Here is a 22,122-nt window from a genome sequence, read left to right on the forward strand (position 1 = left end):
AACTTGTTTGATTCGCACCAATAAATGTACCTGGACTGCGTAGAGGAGTGGGTCACCACAATATATTAAAAACCCTGAACTTTTATGAATCGCACCAATAATTGTACCTGGACTGCGTAGAGGAGTGGGTCACCACAATATCTTAAAAACCCTGAACTTTTATGAATCGCACCAATAAATGTACCTGGACTGCGTAGAGGAGTGGGTCACCACAATATATTAAAAACCCTGAACTTTTATGAATCGCACCAATAAATGTACCTGGACTGCGTAGAGGAGTGGGTCACCACAATATCTTAAAAACCCTGAACTTTTATGATTCGCACCAATAATTGTACCTGGACTGCGTAGAGGAGTGGGTCACCACAATATATTAAAAACCCTGAACTTTTATGAATCGCACCAATAAATGTACCTGGACTGCGTAGAGGAGTGGGTCACCACAATATATTAAAAACCCTGAACTTTTATGAATCGCACCAATAAATGTACCTGGACTGCGTAGAGGAGTGGGTCACCACAATATATATAATAAGAAAACCATCAACTTGTTTGATTCGCACCAATAAATGTACCTGGACTGCGTAGAGGAGTGGGTCACCACAATATATTAAAAACCCTGAACTTTTATGAATCGCACCAATAATTGTACCTGGACTGCGTAGAGGAGTGGGTCACCACAATATCTTAAAAACCCTGAACTTTTATGAATCGCACCAATAAATGTACCTGGACTGCGTAGAGGAGTGGGTCACCACAATATATATAATAAGAAAACCATCAACTTGTTTGATTCGCACCAATAAATGTACCTGGACTGCGTAGAGGAGTGGGTCACCACAATATCTTAAAAACCCTGAACTTTTATGAATCGCACCAATAAATGTACCTGGACTGCGTAGAGGAGTGGGTCACCACAATATATATAATAAGAAAACCATCAACTTGTTTGATTCGCACCAATAAATGTACCTGGACTGCGTAGAGGAGTGGGTCACCACAATATATTAAAAACCCTGAACTTTTATGAATCGCACCAATAAATGTACCTGGACTGCGTAGAGGAGTGGGTCACCACAATATATTAAAAACCCTGAACTTTTATGAATCGCACCAATAAATGTACCTGGACTGCGTAGAGGAGTGGGTCACCACAATATCTTAAAAACCCTGAACTTTTATGAATCGCACCAATAAATGTACCTGGACTGCGTAGAGGAGTGGGCACTGGGCACCACAATAAAATATATAAAAAACCTTCAACAGGTCTGCATTACACTACACATACGGCTGCTCCTCCATCCTCTCCATCATATACATGTTGGAGTTTTAGCGTGTGACAACCTCTTGTTTTTGATAATGTCAGTGCATTTTGAATATTTTTCAATTTGCCCCACACCACTGAATGTACTTTATCTATGATACGCATCTATCTATCTTGACTGCGTAGTGTGGTGGCCCCGGTACACAATTTGGTACCGAGGCCACAATATAATTAAAAAACCCTCCACGTGTCAGAATTCCACCAAACAAGTATCTGGACTGCGTAGTGGGGTGGCCCCGGTACCCAACTTGATACCGGGGCCACAATAAAATAAATACACCCTCCACGTGTCAGAATTCCACCAAACAAGTATCTGGACTGCGTAGTGGGGTGGCCCCGGTACCCAACTTGATACCGGGGCCACAATACCTCCTCCAAACATGCTACAGACAATTCGTCATTGAGATCCCATTAAGTATGTTAAAGACAGACAGGGTCCAAGTGTTATTAGTTGACTTTGTAAAGAAAAAAACTGTCCCTGTTGCACATAGTCGTGCAATGAAGACTTACTTTTTCATTTAAAGGCACGATCTTTCAAGTGTAGTGTTTGTAAGTCTAAGTCATATTATACTTTTGGTAAAATTGGTTTTTTTTGTTCCTCTTTATGTTAATTAATTAGTAATAGAATTAAAGTAGGAAATAGAATTAAATAGAATTAAAGTAGGAAATAGAGTGGTATAGAGTTGTAGTGTGGTATAGATAGAGTGGTCCACACAATATAATAATAAAACCCTCAACTGGTCTGAATTCCACCAAACAAGTATCTTGACTGCGTAGTGTGGTGGCCCCGGTACACAATTTGGTACCGAGGCCACAATATAATTTAAAAACCCTCCACGTGTCGGAATTCCACCAAACAAGTATCTGGACTGCATAGTGGGGTGGCCCCGGTACCCAATTTGATACCGGGGCCACAATACCTCCTCAAAACATGCTACAGACAATTCGTCATTGACAGACCCCAGACTGACAGGGTCGTAGTGTTATTGTTTGACTTTGTAAACCCAAAAAAATGTCCCTGTTGCACTTGCACATAGTCGTGCAATGAAGACTGACTTTTTCATTTAAAGGCACGATCTTTCAAGTGTAGTGTTTGTAAGTCTAAGTCATATTATACTTTTGGTAAAATTGGTTTTTTTTGTTCCTCTTTATGGTAATTAATTAGTAATAGAATTAAAGTAGGAAATAGAATTAAATAGAATTAAAGTAGGAAATAGAGTGGTATAGAGTTGTAGTGTGGTATAGATAGAGTGGTCCACACAATATAATAATAAAACCCTCAACTGGTCTGAATTCCACCAAACAAGTATCTTGACTGCGTAGTGTGGTGGCCCCGGTACACAATTTGGTACCGAGGCCACAATATAATTTAAAAACCCTCCACGTGTCGGAATTCCACCAAACAAGTATCTGGACTGCATAGTGGGGTGGCCCCGGTACCCAATTTGATACCGGGGCCACATTACCTCCTCCAATTTCCAAGTGTAGTGTTTATAACATCTTAACACTACACTAATTCTAGCACGTCAAAACCTCTTGTTTTAAATAATGACAGGGCATTTAACTTTTGATTTAATTTATTGAATTTGTTGGCATTTTCTTTTACTTTTTGAACATGGCAAACGACTGTTGAATGGTCACATAATGCCAAAAAAAAAGTTGCAAGATGGAATTGTCCTTGGGCCCTCCCACCCACCCTTATGTTGTTGAAATAGGACATGCACACTTTAACAAACCAATCATTTCAGCGACAGGGCCTACCAAACAACTGTGGCTGAAATGATTGGTTTGTTTGGGCCCCCACACCAATAAAACAATTCATCTCTCCCTGTACAAACTAAACAGGCTCTACTGAGGAAAGATGTCGTCCTTATCCTCAACCTCTGATTCCTCTCCCCCTACAGTGTGTACTTCCTCCTCCTCACACATTATCAATTCGTCCCCGCTGGACTCCACAACCACAGTCCCTCTGTACTGTCTGGAGGGCAGTGCTGTACTTCATTGAGGAATTGATTATTCATTTTTATAAACATCATTTTTTCAACGTTGTGAGGAAGCAACCTCCTTCGCCGCTCACTGACCAGGTTCCCCGCTGCACTAAAAACTCTTTCCGAGTACACACTGGAGGGGGGACAACTCAGTTAAAAAATAGAGCCAGTTTGTACAGGGGCTTCCAAACTGCCTTTTGGAGTTCTACCACGTCCCTACCTCTAGTTAATTTAGATTGCAAGGCTTGTAAATATAAATACTTTGAAGATAAAAAAAAGCAGGCTGCACAGACTGTGGAGCTAGAAAGTGAAATTAAATGGACCACGTTACTTTGGTGGCTATCTATGCCCCCCCCCCGCCCTACACTTGTAGTTGAATATAAATAAAGCAGCCTGCATAGACTGTAGAACTAGCAATTCAAATATACAAAGAAATGGACAAAGGCAGTTTGGTATCTGTCTGCATCAGATCCCCTCTCCACTAGGAGTAAAACAGAAAACTTTTCAGCCGTTATATAATCTAGAATATAAATAGAAATTGAGAAATGCAATTTGGTATCTGTCTGCATCATAATCATCAACATCCTCCTCAGCGCCAGCTACATCAATATCCTCCTCCCAGTGCACAACATTCACACCTTCATTAGCCAAATCTGTAACTGGACTGTGGGTGATCCTTCCAGCATATGCAGAGGGCGTGCTGCAAATGCTGGATGGAGTCACCTCTTCCCGTACAGTGATGGGAAGGTCAGGGTTCACAACCAACAACACCCTTGGACTCGCCTTGGGGATTTGTGATGTCATCTGTTTAGAAGGCAGAGTTCTTTGCTGTTTTGTTGTTGTTGCTGACAGCATAACTCTCTTAAATTTTTTGTAGGGGGGGGGAGGAGGGCTTTGATCCTTGGGTGAAGTTGGACCACTAGTCATGAACACGGGACAGGGCCTAAGCCGTTCCTTGCCACTACTTGTCGTAATTGGCATATTGCCAACTTTACGTTTCTCCTCAGATGATTTTAAGTTTCTTTTTTTGCTGTTTTTTGAGAACTTGGGCTTTTTGGATTTTACATGCCCTGTACTAGGAGATTGGGCATCGTGCTTGCCAGACGACGTTGATGGCATTTCATCGTCTATGTCATGACTAGTGGCAGCAGCTTCAGCATTAGGAGGAAGTGGGTCTTGATCTTTCCCTACTTTATCCTCCAAATTTTTGCTCTCCATTATATGTAGCACAAGATACTGCAGAATGTGTGAACTTGGTAATATTGCAGTACCAATGGACTTATAATGCTGGATTGGTTTTGCAAATTTGGTTATAATTATTATATTTTTTTTTTTTTTTTAATTTTTTATTTTTTTTTACTTTTTTTTTATTTTTAAAAAACTTGGGAATAGTGGGGAAATAACTATGCCCTTAGAAGCACAGAGCACAGGACACAGCACCACTGGACTGATACTGCAGAATGTGTAAACTTTGTAATATTGCAGTACCACTGGACTTTTACTGCTGAATGTGTGAACTTGGTAATATTGCAGTACCAATGGGCTTATACTGCAGGATTGGTTGTGAAAATTTTGTGGTAATTAAAAAATATTAAAGTAGTTTTTGGTATTTTTTAAAAAAACTTTTTTTTATTTTTTTAAACACAGGGGAATATTGGGGAAATAACTATGCCCTTAGAAGCACAGAGCACAGGACACAGCACCACTGGACTGAACAGGACACAGCACAGGACCCAGCAGCACCACTGACCTCAGAAGGACAGAGCACAGCACACAGCACCACTGGACTGATACTGCAGAACACAGCACAGCACAGCACAGCACAGCACAGCACAGCACTAAACAGCACAGCACAGCACAGCACTAAACAGCACAGAACTAAACAGCACAGAACTAAACAGCACAGAACTAAACAGCACAGAGGACCACCTAACACACCCTCCCTCTACCCTGATCAATGCCCGAGTGAAGATGGCGGCGACTAGCGGGGAATTTATAGGATCCGAGTATCGCGAGATCCGACAACGGGATTATGAGTCAGAGCCTCAGTTTCACTTTTGAATTTGGCGCCAATACCCGGATCTGTCTCGGATCCGACTCGGATCCGCAACGTTCGGGTGGGCTCGGATTTCAGAAATCCGAGCGCGCTCATCCCTAATATATATATATATTTTTTTTTTTTTAATGTTAATGTTGTTAACATATTTCCCAGCAAGCGTGACTAGCATTGAATTCCGGTTGCTGTACCATTTAAGTTAACAGGCAATTTTAATATGAACATCAACACACATATATTATGCCTCTACAAGTAGCAACCATGCAAATATTTGCTGTTCTATACAGCTTCTATAATATTTGCAGAAACAATAGTTCAGTATCCTGTTTTTATTCTTATGGACCTGTTCAGCTGATATTATCACAAATACATGTAAATATACGCGGTTTTATAAAGTCAGCTTTATATTTGCTCTATTCTATATTAATATTCAGCAGATACTAGCTTTCACAAAGAGCATTTTTCACACTACACTTTATGGTTTTGTTACTATGAGTTCACAGTATCAAAATCTGTGAAAACGTTAAAATGACCAATCAATGATGTTGGCAGATGTGCTTGTAGCCAGTCAGAGAAGTAGACACTTCACAGGTCTAAACTGACATGTAACCAATCACAGGCAGTGATCACCGAAGCTATCATCATCATTTCATCATCATTTATTTATATAGCGCCAACATATTCCGTTGCGCTTTACAATTATCAAGCTAGTGTCTTTTGACGGCCTGTCTTGCTCTGGAGCTTTCCATTCTCTACAAATGGTTTGTTTTATTTTTATTTTTTCGTTTTTTTTTCATTTATTAATTATAGTTTTCACATTGGAACTAGAGCTGACCAAGAGAGAAAGACGATTTAAGGTATTTATTGGGCAACTTACTTAATTGGGGCCCATTTTTATATTGTTGTGTTGACGTTCTTATTTTATTGAGGGACTTTTTTTTTTACTGGGGGATATTTTGGTTATTCAGGGGATAATTTTTTTTATTGGGGTCCACTATTATTGGTCACAATTGTGACTCTAGTATGCACGTGCACCCTTGTGCATGCTGGTGCTTGTAGTTCTACAAGTGCTAGCATGCAATAACACTCACGGGTTGTCAGTGCATGCTGGCATTTATAGGACCTCAATATATTGACACTCTACTAAACATTTTTACCCTATCAGTCAGGGTACCAGGAGGAGTCCAGTGCTATTCAGCCTTGTTCCAGCACTATTAACAAGGGACAGCTTATTTTTTCCAGGCCCTCTCCCCTGGAGGACCAAGCCCAATGCTGAACAGGTCGTTTTATGCTGTAACAGGAAGAAACACGCTCGCTGTCTAGCTGTTATTATATCTTCATGCATCATGCTATCCCAATTTGGGGACAGTTAAAAGATATGACCTATGCTGCATGGCATTTAAAGGGTGTTTTTAGGTGAGGGGAAGGAGGCTGCAGGCGGCCCAGCGCTTCCAAAGTGCTGGGCATGCTCCCAATGTGAGGTGACACGCCCCCAATGTGACATGGCAACGCCTCCGTGTAAATTGACCACGCCCCCTTCTAGTGTGTGGAGGCACGCGCACTCTGTCCCAAATTTTAAGTCACAACTGTTGGGAGGTATGCTGCTAATATAGTTAAAACAGTCCAACCTGTGTAGCCAGGTGCATGTGCCACTAGCAGGGGCAGGGGAAGGCTGGCAACCTTCAGCCCCGTGGCAAGACTCGACTCGGCAGCCTATTTTAAAGGGAAAAAATGCAGATGGCCCAGTGACCAACCCAAGGTAGCCTATTATGGGACCGTCTCGGGGGGGGGGGGGCAGATGCCCCCCTGCCACCCAACCCAGCCTGCCCCTGAGCAGGGGGACCCCAAAGCTTTGTGGCTGACTTAGTTATACATTTTTTAAACCTTTTTATTACCTAAATATTATTCCTTCTGACAGACGAGATAGCTCATACAACATGCAGTTTCACCTTTCTTGCCTATCGCAACCATGGTGTTTTTATTTTACTATTCATCAGGGGTTTGGCAAACTTCTGTTTGATAAATGGGAGCTGGGCCTTAACGAGGGCTGTGTGATAGGGGCGACCGCCCAGGGCACACCGCTAAAGGGGGGTGAAGTTTATGAAAATTTTAGTTTCCTTTGGTTAAAGTTCAGAGCTTGGGGGGGCAGCATTTTTGTTTCTCGCCCCAGGCACTAACATTTTAAGTTACAGCACTGAATGGGAGTATGTGAATCCCAGCAAGGTCCCCAAACAGCAACTTGCTGATTGAGACCTTGCAGTCTTCTATCATGCTATTAATGTGCGGTTTACAAACCCGTACATTAAATAGCATGAAAAACTGTGGTTTAGTGAAACGACACTTTGGTAAACATTTTTTTCCCTTAGTATACTTATAATTTACAGAAAAGAGTACATTATCCCATGTGTTATTTACACTGCTTGTTAATAATAAATATTTCGTTGTAATCTTACAATTTCCACGTTTAATGCCCCCCACTCTGCTCTTGGAACATCTTCACCCTTGTATAATGTGGTAGAATAACAGCATTAATTGGTTTGCAAAAGTCAGAGGTAAAGTGATTAGCTGCACAGCGCCATCTACCGGCCTTAAGACGTCGTCCGTTCCGGCGCGGAGCATCACGGTTAATGTAGTTTCTACAGCGCAGATTTCTTGGGCAGAGGGATGTAGAAGAGACTACAGTACCCAGGATGCATCTGGGGTCTTCTTGCCTGCGCTATAGCTGTCCCAGAAACATTTATCAGCTCAGTGCTGAAGATAAGGAGGAGGGGAGAGTGGTGGAGAAGAGTGCAGGACTGGGCGCATCTGCCTCACATCTCACTGCTGGGCTGTGTGCTCTGCAGACTGGTAACTGCCTCAGGCTGGATGACATAGGAAGGGAATCCTTTATGATGCACAGATAGGATGTCATTGCTGGCTTGATGCGTAACAGGTAAAGGGATCTGCACCTTGCTGCCTGGGGCTACAGATTACCTGCAACTGGATGGAAGCCAGGGGCTAGCGGCTAAACCATGAGTGCCGGTGAGTACAGTGTCCACTCTACCTTTCTATGTGTTGCCATATACCTGTGTTGTCACATCTATTGCAGTATGCATTGTGCATTATATGCATTTTTATATTTTCTCCAGGGATCTTGCAGTGGGGGGGTTGTCATTTGGATGATATATATTCTGTGACCTGTGAAATGGTTAATTGCACCATGTGAGTGAACGCCTTGTGGAGCCTGGCTACTGGGGAGGATGCTCCTGTCAATCACAGACAAGCTGGTCCTTGGGTAGATGGAAGGGAATTCTACTGCGCCTTTATCTGGCCGCTAACCACCATCTATGCAGATGTATATAATACTCAGCCATGAGACTTCTATCTATACACACAGTCATGTATTGTGACATTATATTAGCAGGCTGAAATACACGTGCTGTACACTGTATATGACACCACTGACATAATAAAATAGCCATAATCAGTGACAGGTGGAATGACAAGTCCAGATTGCTAGCTTATTGTAACTCTGACCATGCTCCAAGGAGCTGCCAGGAATACATGGCCCACTTTAAACAGCACCACCCTTTGCAGAACAGAGGAAAATCTAATTATCTATCCAGCCTGCTCACTGGAATGTTCCGCCTTACAATCTGAATATGCTATATTCCTCTCTTGTCATTGGTATATGCGTGTATTAGGGTGTCGGGTGGTTCCTCTAACCACATTTTGTTCTTTTTTAGTATATATTGCTCCCAGAATGTTTTTGATGTCCTTTAACCAAGTAGCTGCCGGAGAGTGTCTTGAGAGTGGTGGTATTTAATACCACTTTGCTGCTCTTAATAATCAAATAATTTGTCAAACTTACTAATAATCACAATAATGTTTTTTTGTAATTACATTTCCATTCCACTCTTCAAAACTACAGTAGAATATTTATTTTTAGACTTCTAGAATACCTGCTGAATCTGTCTCTTTTTGCATATAATGTAAGCAAGAGCTCTCAGACTGTGAGCAAGAGCTCTCAGAAAGTAAGGATACAAATTAAAGGCAAAGAAGGAAATTACAAAATAAACACTTCTAAAACAAATTAATGTAGTTTTTATGTATTAGAAAAAAAAATGGGTAACTAGTCCATCTCAAATTGCCCCTGTGGACTTATCCAATGTTCATGAGAATGCAGCTTATACCTTTACTAAGGTTTGTTTGCAAAGGTACCTCATGATCCAGTTATGTCACCTGCTTCTGCTGAATTGATAGTCTGCATTCAAATGACCATTAGTTCAGACTTCAAAATGGCTGCTTCTACTGCATGTTGCTCGGTAACAGTCCTGGCAGTGCATGTGTTAAGTTAAAAGTTTGAAGCTTTAACAAGCCAGGGGGCAAAGTAAGGCTATATATAGAATAGTGATCTGTGGCTCGAATTTATAAAATGTGCTGGAGTTTCACATATATGCACTAACTGACAACACCCATTTACTGCTTCGTGTACATTAATTAGACCAGCAGAGCTAAATTAACTGAATACCATCATCTGCACATTAAAGGAAAACACAGCCAGCATATCATAGGTTGAGGGCATTCATAATTAAGCGAGTAGCTTATTAATTTTACTTCAGAACTGGCTAAATTCAGCTTGTTGCCACATACATTTCTTAATGGGTAGCATGCTGCAGCCACTTGCGTGTCTGGAAGTACAGTGGGACCATCAGATTATTTATCAAAGGACTTTTTATTTTTACTAGTCCAGTGATTTTTTTTCTCCATTTCAACGCAGCGTTTCCCGGACCTTGGAAGACAACAGAACACTTTATTAAACTGAATTCAGGAATCCACATGTCAATCTTACATTAGGGATGCAAAATATTATTTGCATCAGTAAATATGTTTAACACCTGTTATGTTGATGGTCAGAAAGTTTTGAGTAGTGAAACAGATTGAAGTTTAAGGGCTATACAGTAGATCAAAGGCACGTGAGAATGCAGATCCCTACCCTATGCCTGCCAATCTGTTACAGACGCTTTACGTCGGAAAGGAATTAGAGCCTGTCCGACCTCTGTCCAATTAACAGAACTAACTTTTCTAATCTCTGGAACTACACTGTTTTTTCAATCAAACAGAACCAAATATTTCACCCTTTAAAACGTTGACCGTATTTGGAAGAACCATATTTTACCTAAGAATACAAAGTTTTGACTCAGGGGGGACTTTTGTGCCTTGGTGGTCTGGCCATTTAATGGTAAAGAACACCCTGTTGCTTACGTTTGACAAAGATTGGCGGAAGAGGTTTAAAAATACCACTCTATGGCAGTTAAGTCACCCACCTCTCTCAAGCTTCACCTGCGGATCGCTGTCAACCCAGTAATTGCAAGGGGTGTACAAAACCTACTAAACTCAGTACTACCACATTGGTAAAATATTTTAGTAAGGACCCATCCCTTCCCCCATAACTGGAGTCCTGGGTGGCTGCTACAAACAGCTTATAAATCAATTAAGCTAACCAACTTTAAACAGCAGTGGAGTGTGAGTGGAAGGACCAATCATCATCATCATCATCATTTATTTATTCCGCAACGCTGTCCAGAGATCTTTCATTAGTCCCTGCCCCAATGGGGCTTACAGTCTACATTACCTAACCAGGGCCGGATTAACCCGAGGTCTAACTGGGCTACAGCCCAGGGGCCTCGGGCATCCAGGGGGCCCTTGACAGAGTTCAGCAGAGGTATTGATCGGGACGGGGGCGGGGGCGCCCCCGGCCCGATCAATGCTGAGCTCTGTCCCTGCAGTCCTCCTTCTCCGGTGCTCAGTAATCTCCTTACTGAGGAGATCTCGCGAGAGTGTCACGAGATCTCCTCAGTAAGGAGCTTACAGCGCGCCGCGGAAGGAGGACTGCAGTGACAGGAGAGGAGAAGGTAAGCGCTTGGAGGGAGGGGGGGGGGGGCAGTCGGCTAACAGGGGGGCCAGGCTGCTAATGGGGGGGGGCCTCACGGGGGAATGGGGGCCCCATTAGCCCAGGGGCCTCCATTCCGTTAATGCGGCCCTGTACCTAACACACACAGACCGTGCTGCCCAATCAAAAGCCCAAATTGTTTGATTGTGGTTTATGATTGGTCATCCCGCTTAAACTTCTTATGCCCCCTAGGTTATGCAATTCACAAGTTATTGACCAACACTGGCTCCAGAGAGTCTCCCAGTCGAAGCCTGATTTTCAAAGATGTCAGCTTGAAGCTGATGGGATAATCAACATCCACATCTGCTGTATAAGGAAATGTATTGATTGCAGTTTCCCAATAGGTTTTATACATTGTAAGATTAAACACGAATACATATGGCTGTATGAATATGACAGCACAAATTCCGTTGTCGGTGCTGTGCAGAGAGATGATGCAGTTGGTAATCGTGAAGAGGAATGTGTAATTTCACTGAATTATTCAATGTGTGAATCACTGGCATTGTACGTTTTCTTATCTATTAGATGATATGTGGATCAGTGCTTGTAGTAAAGGCGTGCATACATTAGCAGAGAGCTGTTACATGCTTGCTGCAGTCATTGGCAGAGCAGAGGGCAGTGCCAGGTTTGTGGAGCATACTGTACAGTGACGGGAATCCTGCTCTCATCCTCTCACTTGCTGGAGGGGTAAATATTTCAGGCACCAGATGATCCCTGGGCTAAGAATAGAGGCGGCAACATCTAATTTAGACAACATGTATGTGTGTGTGTGGACAACTAAAGCAAACACTGACTTTGTTGGCTGCAAAAATGCTGTTTAATATAATTTTTATATTTTGGTTAGACTTATTTATTTTTTTTATGTGTTTTTTTTACTAAAACCACACAATGCCTAGTCTCTCTTTCTCTCTCTCTCTCTGACTGTGTGTGTACGTTAGGGAATTTAGACTGTAAGCTCCAATGGGGCAGGGACTGATGTGAATGAGTTCTCTGTACAGCGCTGCGGAATCAGTGGCGATATATAAATAAATGGTGATGATGATGATGAATGTCTTACAATAGTGTAAACTAGGATCCTTATGTACATTAGGCATTGGCGCCTCTTGCAGTCAGTATGAAGTTGGTGTGCTCTTATGTCCTGATTTTTGACCCATGTAACTTAATTAGGTGAAGGAACATTGCTGTTTTAATCCCATGAGTAGTACTCCATTCAGTTCGGGGAATGAGTCTTGCTGAGAGCATTCAAATAGTCTTTTGATGCTGTTTTCTTGCATTTAGCATGACATCATTTATGTAGTCTTCCTGAATGCGAAATTGTTTTCCTATGTTCATATACCTCCTAATGCAGTGTTGGCTAACCTGTGACACTCCAGGTGTTGTGAAACTACAAGTCCCAGCATGCTTTGCCAATATATAGTAGCTTATTGCTGGAAGGGTACGCTGGGATTTGTAGTTTCACAACACCTGGAGTGTCAAAAATTAGCCAACACTGTCCTACCGTTTGAATTCAGTGCAGGGGTGTGGTCATATAGCACTGGGATGTGTCCGCAACACATTGGGGGCGTGTTGAGTGTCTGGCCGGTGAACGGGGGTCCTTGGGACTCCTAGCTTAAATCATTTAGCACACTAGCCCTGCAGTGACCACTCTGGCTATGGCTGGGGGAATCCACGCCCATGGGTCTCCCTGTTATAGTGAAAATAGCTCAGGCTGTCTACAGCTGGAGCTGGCTGAGGGTCCGGGTCTGTACTTAACACTAGAGATTTGGACCCATGCTACCAGGACATTACAACATACCTGTTGAGAGAAATTACCGCAAGGCCCAATCAAAAGTTAATCCAGGGCGATTGGATGTTGATCAGACCGTGCAATCGTTTGGTTCAATGAAGTCTGAAACCACCAAACTGAGTGAAAAAAAAATCTCTTCTTGTGTGGCTCGATTAAGGATACAGAAATAATTACAAACAAAATAATTAAACAAGGCAGCTCAGATGATGATAGCAGTAAAAGGGACAGTAGATAAAATCACATACCCTAGGATATATGTACAGTCACGTTAAGTTCATACCAGAAGAGCCATCTAAATACAGAACAACTGCAACATTCCATGTGTGGATATTTAAAGGTACATTCAGTTTCTACTGTTTGTACACTGTCTCCCAAGTTTTGAAAGGGGTGGGGCTAGAACTACCAGTAGCCAATCATGGGAATGGTCACAGTGGTAGGAGATGAATGCGCTGATCACGTGTGAGGCAGTGACCTGTCCATTTATATATATATATATATATATATATATATATATAAAGGTTTAGAGAGTCCCAGCCTAGTTCGCTAGCAACATAGAGCAACTAGTAACATGTGATGCATAATATAGGATTCATTTGTGTTTAAAATATTTTAAAAGTTGTATGAGGTAGACTTCTAGGATTTAGGAGAGGGGTCAGTTAATATGGAAGAATAAGTGTAATATATACTACAATGTAATGTGTCTTAGTGATCTGTCATAGCAGTTTAGCCATGTTCTCTCATATGCTTGTTTCCATTATGTTCTAACTATTAGTATGGAGCCTCCTAACCTAACACCTCTTCTTAGAGACCCTCTCCACCCACCTGAAGGGGGTGTATTGCCCCAGCACCCTATGAGCCTGACAGTCCATGTCATTTAAGTCTTTGCCACAGTAAACCCCTCTTGATTGCAAGCTGTCACCAGCAGAGTCCTAGTCTAGCGTCTGTCTCATATCTGCACGTTCTCCGTCCGCCTCGTATGTCCTTGTTCTCTATGTATGATTTGTTATACTGACTGTCTGGCGCTGCAGAGGTTTCTGGTTCCTACAAATAAACAGTTGTGATGATGATTATCCCCCTTATTTACCACTGTGTACTCTGGAGGAGGATTAGCTCAGCGGTTAAGGTCTCTGACCATATAACAATGACACTGATAGACTTATTTGATGCTACTACGGATGTCGGTGTCAGCCTCTTCTTACATGTCATGCTGACAGATAACAGAGGAAGAAAATAAAAGATTAGTGTATATGACATGGGAATTAGTGTGAGTGGTAGTGATTGTGGTAATCATGTATTGGCTGGTACTATGCCCTTGTGGGTACTGCACTGTACTTAAAAGGGGAGCACATTGCAGTATTTTGCAGTCATTTAAATTGCATAGGACCTTTTGTTTTTTAGGATTATATAGTTGGCGTTTGTCTTTGTATCAAGTTTTTTAAATATTTTTGCAGAACTTGGCTACATCTTTAGGTGTGTTTGATTATAATCTATTGTAGTCATTTTGTGAAACCAAGGACGCCTGGGCGATCAAGAGATGGGATTAGACAGATAACAGCAGCACAGAATATTTCAGCTCAGCCAAGGCCTGTGTGTCTATATCTTGGCAAGGTTAAGTGGGGGTGTAATGAGGGGGTGTGGCTAGACTGACAGGTAGCAAATCAGAGCATCTATACATTAACAAGTACAGATTATTGATGTCAGATTGGAGCAGATGAATGATGTCTAATGCACATCTATATGAAACAAAGCTCAAGAAGAAAACCTAAATAGTTCTTTAAGATGACCTACTTCTTAAATGCTCTTACAGAAACTAGCACAATCCTTTCTACAGTTTTCGCATAATTTAATATAGGCCTGTAACTAAGCTAACCCTAATAACATGTCCATAAGATATTCAGCGCAATGAACACATTTTATATAACATTTTCATTGCAATGTACACTGTAAATTATGAATTTTTACATTCCGTGTGCGGTGGTGCAGGAAATGACTAAATTACATTGTTCTATCCAACCTCACGTCTTTTTTGATATTACTCATTGTGTTTTGCAAGAAATTATTTACCAAGGAAAACTGTTGGTAAACAACACATCACAGAGGGTCTATTAATGTCATTTCTAGTGAAATGTACTACTCTACTACTAATAATAATAATAATATTAATACTTAAATCGTCATGCTCTAAATTGAGGGATATGAATTAAAAATATTGGATGGTACTTGTTATAACGTAGTTATATTTAAGTGCTGTTCTTACACAGTGGAGCTACCTGAATTGAGACAGTTAGTTTGTACAATATGTTGGCAGCAAGGGTCATAGATTTTTGCATCAATGAAATTTGCATATTTTAAATGAATTCCCTTAATTTTGCTGCTCCCTAAAACTTGCTGACCAAGACAACTGTCTCAGGTTGCCCTCAGGAACACCCCTAGTTAGCAGGAGATTGAGTGTGGGAGCAAAGTTTTGTTCTGGGTCTTGCCGTCCCGCTTTCGGTACGTTTGTTATGACCTGCAAGAAGCTGAGTGTCTCTGGTGCCCGCAGTAATTCAAGGTTGTTTTTAGTGGAAGGGTGCCCCTCTGGGTGCACGGCCACACCCACTGTGACATAGACATAGCCCACTTTTGTCTGTGTCCCTCCCGATATGAAAGGTGTGTTGGGAGGTATGCTTAGTGTGCATAGTGGTGGGAGAATATGGCAATGAATGTATTACATGTGTCATTGCATGTTTGAAGCTTTGTTTTACATTGGCAACGTGTGTGTAGAAAAGAACTTCTCTGCAAATGTGTACATGAAAGATACCAGTTGTATCCCATTAAAACCATACTTGCCAATTCTCCCTGAATGTCAGGGAGACTCCCTGAAATATGGGTGATCTCCCTCACTCCCTGAAGAGTCTGGCATTCTCCCTGATGCTGAGCCAGTACAAGACGTGGTTGGCTTCACCATCTGTGGCATGAGGACACTGTTCAGAAATTGTGTCCTATGTCCATGTATTGATGCCCATGGAGGTGGCCATTTTCATGGAGACCAAGATTTAATCAAAGACTGACAGGTAAGACAACATGACTACAGTAATGGAGACAGAAATGTAAAACACACTTCAGTCTCTAGAGATTCATTAGCTGCTTTTCTTTAACGCATAGTTGCCTACTCTCCCGAAATGTCCGGGAGACTTCCGCATTTCTGGGAGACCTCCCGGGAGAGTAGGGCAACCTCCTGATTCTCGCCCCCACAATAGATAAGTGGCGGGGCTTAATAATGCAAATATCGCATCATCTTACCCCCGATTCATCAAACCCCGCTCCCGCAGGCCTACCTCACCCCGGATCTCCCTGAAGCCAACGAGGAAAAGTTGGCAAGTATGATTAAAAGTCTAGGACAGAGCTGGTGCAAAAATAAAGTCCTTTTGTGGAGATTAACCTTCCGCGTGCCCTTCTGCTCAGCAAGGAATGCCGCTAAAAATGTGCTTTCCCCACCTCTACATCTCATTTCAGTAGTCTCGCTCTATGAACCGTGTTTTGGCACAAATATAGGTGGATCTGAAATATCAAGCGGCACTGGCCCATCAAGGAGAGCTTTGTGCTGCGACTCGGCCCGCTGTCTGTACTCAATAAAGACCAGGATGAACTTAAAATAGTAAATGTTACACTTCATGTGCATGCTACACATGAGAACACGCTTATCATAGAGAGGATTGATCAGTTTAATGACAGGAGTTGTAACTGCAATTGCTGTGTGGTGGGCACCTTACAAAGGAGTTGGAGCAATTGTACAGAAGGTAAAATGCGATTGTCTTACCCAGTGTTTACAAGACGTCAAGGGTGAGCAGAAGGACAGGCATTTATTTGTTGTCTCCGACAATTATTTGTAACTGTTATTAGTATTGTTTAAAGTTAGAGAGAAGTGACGTGGTGAGATTTCTACCAATCTATTTAAGTTGGGGCGATGCACTCTGATCTCCAGTTTGTTTTCATCCTCCTTAGGAATACCGTCCCTCACTGTATCTGTATTTCCCAAATTTCACTGAGCTGGGGAGACAACGGTGCCAGTTCATCCTCCTGTGTGATGTAGTTGAGGCAGGGCTAGGAATTCCGTGAGGAACAACACATAAGGCCAAATTCCACAGGACATGCATGTGAAATTTCACAGCCGAATGCAAAGTGAGGTGAATATTGTATGGAACAGATTTAAGAATTTCTCACACCTCTATTGCAATGTGTCTTCTCTCTTATCAGCTCACGTGTGATAAATGACTCATTTGTAGTGTTGAATGATGTAACGAAGGGGTGTTCAAAGTGCGGTTAAGTCTTATTTTTTTGCAGCCTAAGCTGGTCTTGTTGACGTCCCTGTAACCCAGCCCATACTAACCGTCACTGTTTAAGTTGCCAGGGAGTGAGCTGCTAATGTTAGGTAGTGCTAGTTAGCAGGGTGGATGGATTGCACCATGACCTAGTGCAGTGTTGGCTAACCTGTGGCACTCCAGGTGTTGTGAAACTACAAGTCCCAGCATACCCTTCCAGCAATAAGCTGCTGTATATTGGCAAAGCATGCTGGGACTTGTAGTTTCACAACACCTGGAGTGTCACAGGTTAGCCAACACTGACATAGAGAGTCAGGGTTATGGGCTGAGCAGAAGCCAGGTAGTGAGTGGGAGGGAGCGGACAAAGCTCCTTTGATAGCACAGGATTGCTGCACTATGCCATAGTGGTCCAGGTCAAAGCTGAGCAGCAGTTAGTGAGTGAGGGGGCAAAGTTACTGTGACACATAATCTAGGATTCCTCTCAGAAATACCTGTGTGCACGGCGGAAATATAATGGGTGCAGGAGGCGTGTCCTCAAGTGATGTGGGGTCCAGCCATATGGAAACTCAGAGGAGTCGAAAATGGCTTTGCCAGGCCACTACCCGAATTGTGGGACCCGGAGATGTACTCATGAACCCATCCCTGTATATATGTATGTGTAATGTGAACAACTGGACCGTATTGTGTCTCGTGTGCTTTATGCAATAATCTGACTTGCGTAAAAGATCCAAAAAGCTGTGGCGATAGATGAGTTGCTGTGAGTGATGAGCACAGTTCTGTCATTATGGAGGAGGTACGGAACACAGTGATTTACAAGACCAAGATGCTTTCCCCTAGGGATGTTATTATTATTATTAGCGTTCATGTACTGATTCACAGGAAGATAAAGTAACTTGTTAACTTCCTTAATGTGTAACACTTGAAATTCCCCGTAGACCTCCTGGTAAAACGACAGTGATTTAGATACTAGAACATAATTCAGCACAGTCTATGTTTATGTCACTCCATAAATTAATAAAAGATCACTATCCCTAAAATGGACTTTTACAATTCTATACGTTAAAGTTTCAGGAGGTCATTTCCGATTTTGGAGCGAAGGTGCTTAAAGTGAGAGCTTCTCTAACCATATAAGTCAACTGATAGAACATGTTAGATTAGTGACAACCCCTGAGGCTCAGGATTATGGCGCAATAAACCAGCTCCCCTATTCTGTTTCAGTGTTTGCGGTTAAGGGTGAACAGAATGACTGGAGCTGGATCGTGCTGTTCCACATTGTTATTATTATCGTTGATTTGTCAGGCGCCACAGTGCTCCGCAACGCTGCACAGTAGAAAAGGACATACTTTAACAGGAGCAAACAAGGTAGACAAAATATCTGCAGACATGAAAATAAAGGGTATAGAGGATTTGAGAGAGCTTACGTTCTAAGTGGGAGAGGGCACAGCTGAAACAAGAGGAGCGAGTGTGGCTCAGAGTGGAGATTTGGACAGTTGTGAGGGTGCATTAGTGTGAGTTGTATCATCGGGGATAAGGAAAGCCGTAATAAAGAGATGGGTTTTCAGAAAGCATCTAAAGATTTGGAGTTTGTGGGAGAGTGTGATTGGGCGTGGTAGGGAATTCCATAAGTGGGGAGCAGCACGGGAGAAGTCTTGTAGATGGGAACGAGAGGTGATCAGAGACGAGTCAAGGCGCAGGTCAGAGGTAGATGTAAGAGGTTGAGAGGGACAGTATTTTGATATGAGAGTAAATTAGTAAATTGAGGGACCTCAACAGATAGTGAAAGTGAATGGGAGGCTGTGCCAGAAGTAGAAATACTAAAGGTACAATTCGATAGGTAGGAAGTGAATCGGGAAAGAACTGTGTCACAAAGGCCAATGGAGTGAACGGTATGTAGGAGAAGTGGGTGATCAATAGTGTCAAAAGCAGTAGAAAGGTCCAGGATGATGAGTATGGAGAAATGACCCTTAGACTTTGCAGTAAGTAGATCATTGATCGCTTTTGTGAGAGCAGTTTCAGTGGAATGTTGTGGGCGGAAGCCTGATTGCAGAGAGTCAAGAATGGAATAAGAGGAGAGAAAGTGAGACAGGGGGTTGTACACTAATCGCTCAAGCTGTTTGGAGACAATGGGGAGGAATAGGAAGAGAGACAGGCTGGTTCGAGAGATGGTTTCTTTAGAATTGGAGAGATGAGCGCATGTTTAAATGAGGATGGAAATGTGCCAGTGGAGAGAGGCAAGTTAAAGAGGTGACCTAGAGGTAGACATGCAGTAGGGTAGATAAGATACATAATGAGATCAGGTACAGATTGTACCTTTTGTGCCACCTTTTCCGTGGTGCCCTCTAGCTATGTTACTACAATAGCCAATCGCTCTCCATGGTTTCAACCAATATCTGTATTCCATCTGTGTAAAATAATTACATAAAAATATGTTAGCACTGATTGAGCCCATGGTGAAATGTTTATAATATAGAAATACTTAATATACAACCGTTAACTAAAATGAAGACCAATGAAGACAGTAGGACGGTATCATCATCATTGTTTATGTGTAAGGCTCCATAAAACCCTGTAGCGCCGAACAGTCTTGAGTTACAAATCATACAACATACAAACGCACATAAAAAGAGAACAAGTACAGACGAGGTTGATGAAGGAGGTGCAGACAAAGTGTAGAGAGGGCCCCGCTCTTGAGAGCTCACAGTCTAGATGGAGAGGGCAATGCTGAGACAATAGGACCTAGTGGGACAGACGTGGGCATGGGACTGCCCAACTAATTATCAGCATAATGATTGGAAGCCCCTCTTCATGTAGTGTATGTTGGGGGCTGTAGTGAAATCTAATTGGCTGTTCAGCTGCCGCTATTTCTGTTTGTTAGGCATTCTTGGGATCTAAGCCGTTGGGTTGTGACGTACATGCAACCGGCTTTTACGTACTTGCAGAACACATGTCTAGCTGACCACATGTGATTGATGCGTTAGAATGCTGGGCCATCCGCATGGCATTCTGGGATGTCAAAGCGAATTAAGTGTCATGGCTATACGCAGCTTCTTGCTATTCACTGAGACTGTATTCTGTCTTCTCAGAGCCTTCAAACAGTTTTGCAACTAGGTTTGCCTCATGCATTTTTTGTAATAAAATGGGGGGGGATTTTAGGCAAGAAGAACCCCCACCCCCCCACCCCCCCCCAGTGCACTCCTGTGGATGGAAAGTATACACTAGCCAATGGAAAGAGTTTGTATTAGGTGTATGATTGCGCAACATTTGCAGGAACAAGCAGCAAAAATGATAGGACAATTTTTTTTTAAATTAGATAAAGTGTTGGAGGGAGAGGATTTACATGGTGTTCCCTCTTTAGAGGAGGACATACAGACTTTTTTTTTCCCTTAAAATTTCAACCACATCAGAGATGGCGAAGATCGCATCTCATCCTTTACTTTAAATAGGGTGCTTTCTGCTTCTTACAGTCGCACTTTTAGTTTTGCCATCGTTTTTCCCCAGTAGTTATTTCTAAATCCCATGGTTCTATACATAAATACAGAGCATCAGTACTTTTTTTGCTGAGCTGAGTACTTTAGTAATGCAGCATTGTGGAGCGAATTGTTTGTGAAAATGGTGTAAATTGTGTTGTGTACAAACGGGCAGCCACTTTACTGCACTAATCTGCGTAAACCAACCTCAAGTTGGCACAGTTTCTGACGCTTGCCCACTATCTGCGAATTCGGACTGTCCTGCTGAAAGCAAGACAGTTGGGATATATGCACAAAGGGGCTTCCTCTAGGGGCTAGATTTACTAAGCTGCGGGTTTGAAAAAGTGGGGATGTTGCCTATAGCAACCAATCAGATTCTAGCTTTCATTTACTAAGTACCTTCTACAAAATGAAAGCTAGAATCTGATTGGTTGCTATAGGCAACATCCCCACTTTTTCAAACCCACAGCTTAGTAAATCTAGCCCTAGGTGTCTTTAAGTTTCATTATTGTGCTTAATAGACTTTCCCATGCTTGGAAATAGCAATGTTATCCTTGGATGAAACCTCTTCCATGTATAAGCGAAGTGGAAAAAAGACCCTATCACCATTGAAAACCCCTGTTTTGATAAATAAAGACAATATTCTATTATAACTTTTCGGATACAGATGTCTGTTTGGGGTCATACACAAGGTAAAGTCTGTTACACCAAATCGCTAAACACGCATAGAATATTTACTATACTAAATACAAAAGCAAAGACTCTAGTATAAGACTTTAGTACCTATAGTTGGGCATTATTCTACTTTGTATACATTATTATCATTTTGCCATAGTCTCTCGCTGACATTTATGTATTTACACCCTTTCTGAAACTTTCCTTCCTTTTCTCCTGGGCTTTCCAGATTTCAGATGGACACAATGTGTTAACACTGTTATTTTTCTCTGAAACAATATTATCACCTTCAAAAAAATCCCTAACATTTTACTAAGTTCCTATCATTTTCAGCCTTCTAATCAATCCTCCAAAGTATACACAGTAATGTCCTCCAGTCTTTCCTGACAGGATATCCTTCCCTGGCAGCTAGAGAGATTCGGAATCTTTTATTAATGTTCCTGACTAAATACCAAAATAAATCACGTCTTTATAAAGCGGAGCCGTCTTTAAACTCAGGGTTAGTTCTTTTTGCCTAAAATTATAGCTTATTTTCTTTCTAGTTTTCTTTTTTTGTTCATTGAACAGAAACGATAATTGGTAATGTCCTTTTA

The 22,122-nt window shown here is 42.0% G+C and overlaps 1 protein-coding gene across 1 annotated transcript in view; it reads left to right on the top strand.

Annotated features, from left to right (window-relative positions):
* Nucleotides 1–8,099: 8,099 nt before the first annotated feature.
* ABLIM2 (actin binding LIM protein family member 2) overlaps nt 8,100–22,122 on the top strand; it is a 141,688-nt gene continuing 127,665 nt past the window's right edge. The window contains exon 1 of the mRNA XM_075194392.1: nt 8,100–8,389. Within this exon, the coding sequence (XP_075050493.1) occupies nt 8,380–8,389 (10 nt within the window). The 5' untranslated portion in view covers nt 8,100–8,379. The remainder of the gene's footprint in view (nt 8,390–22,122) is intronic.

Source organism: Mixophyes fleayi, chromosome 1 (assembly GCF_038048845.1).
Source record: "Mixophyes fleayi isolate aMixFle1 chromosome 1, aMixFle1.hap1, whole genome shotgun sequence".
Lineage (NCBI taxonomy): Eukaryota > Metazoa > Chordata > Amphibia > Anura > Limnodynastidae > Mixophyes > Mixophyes fleayi.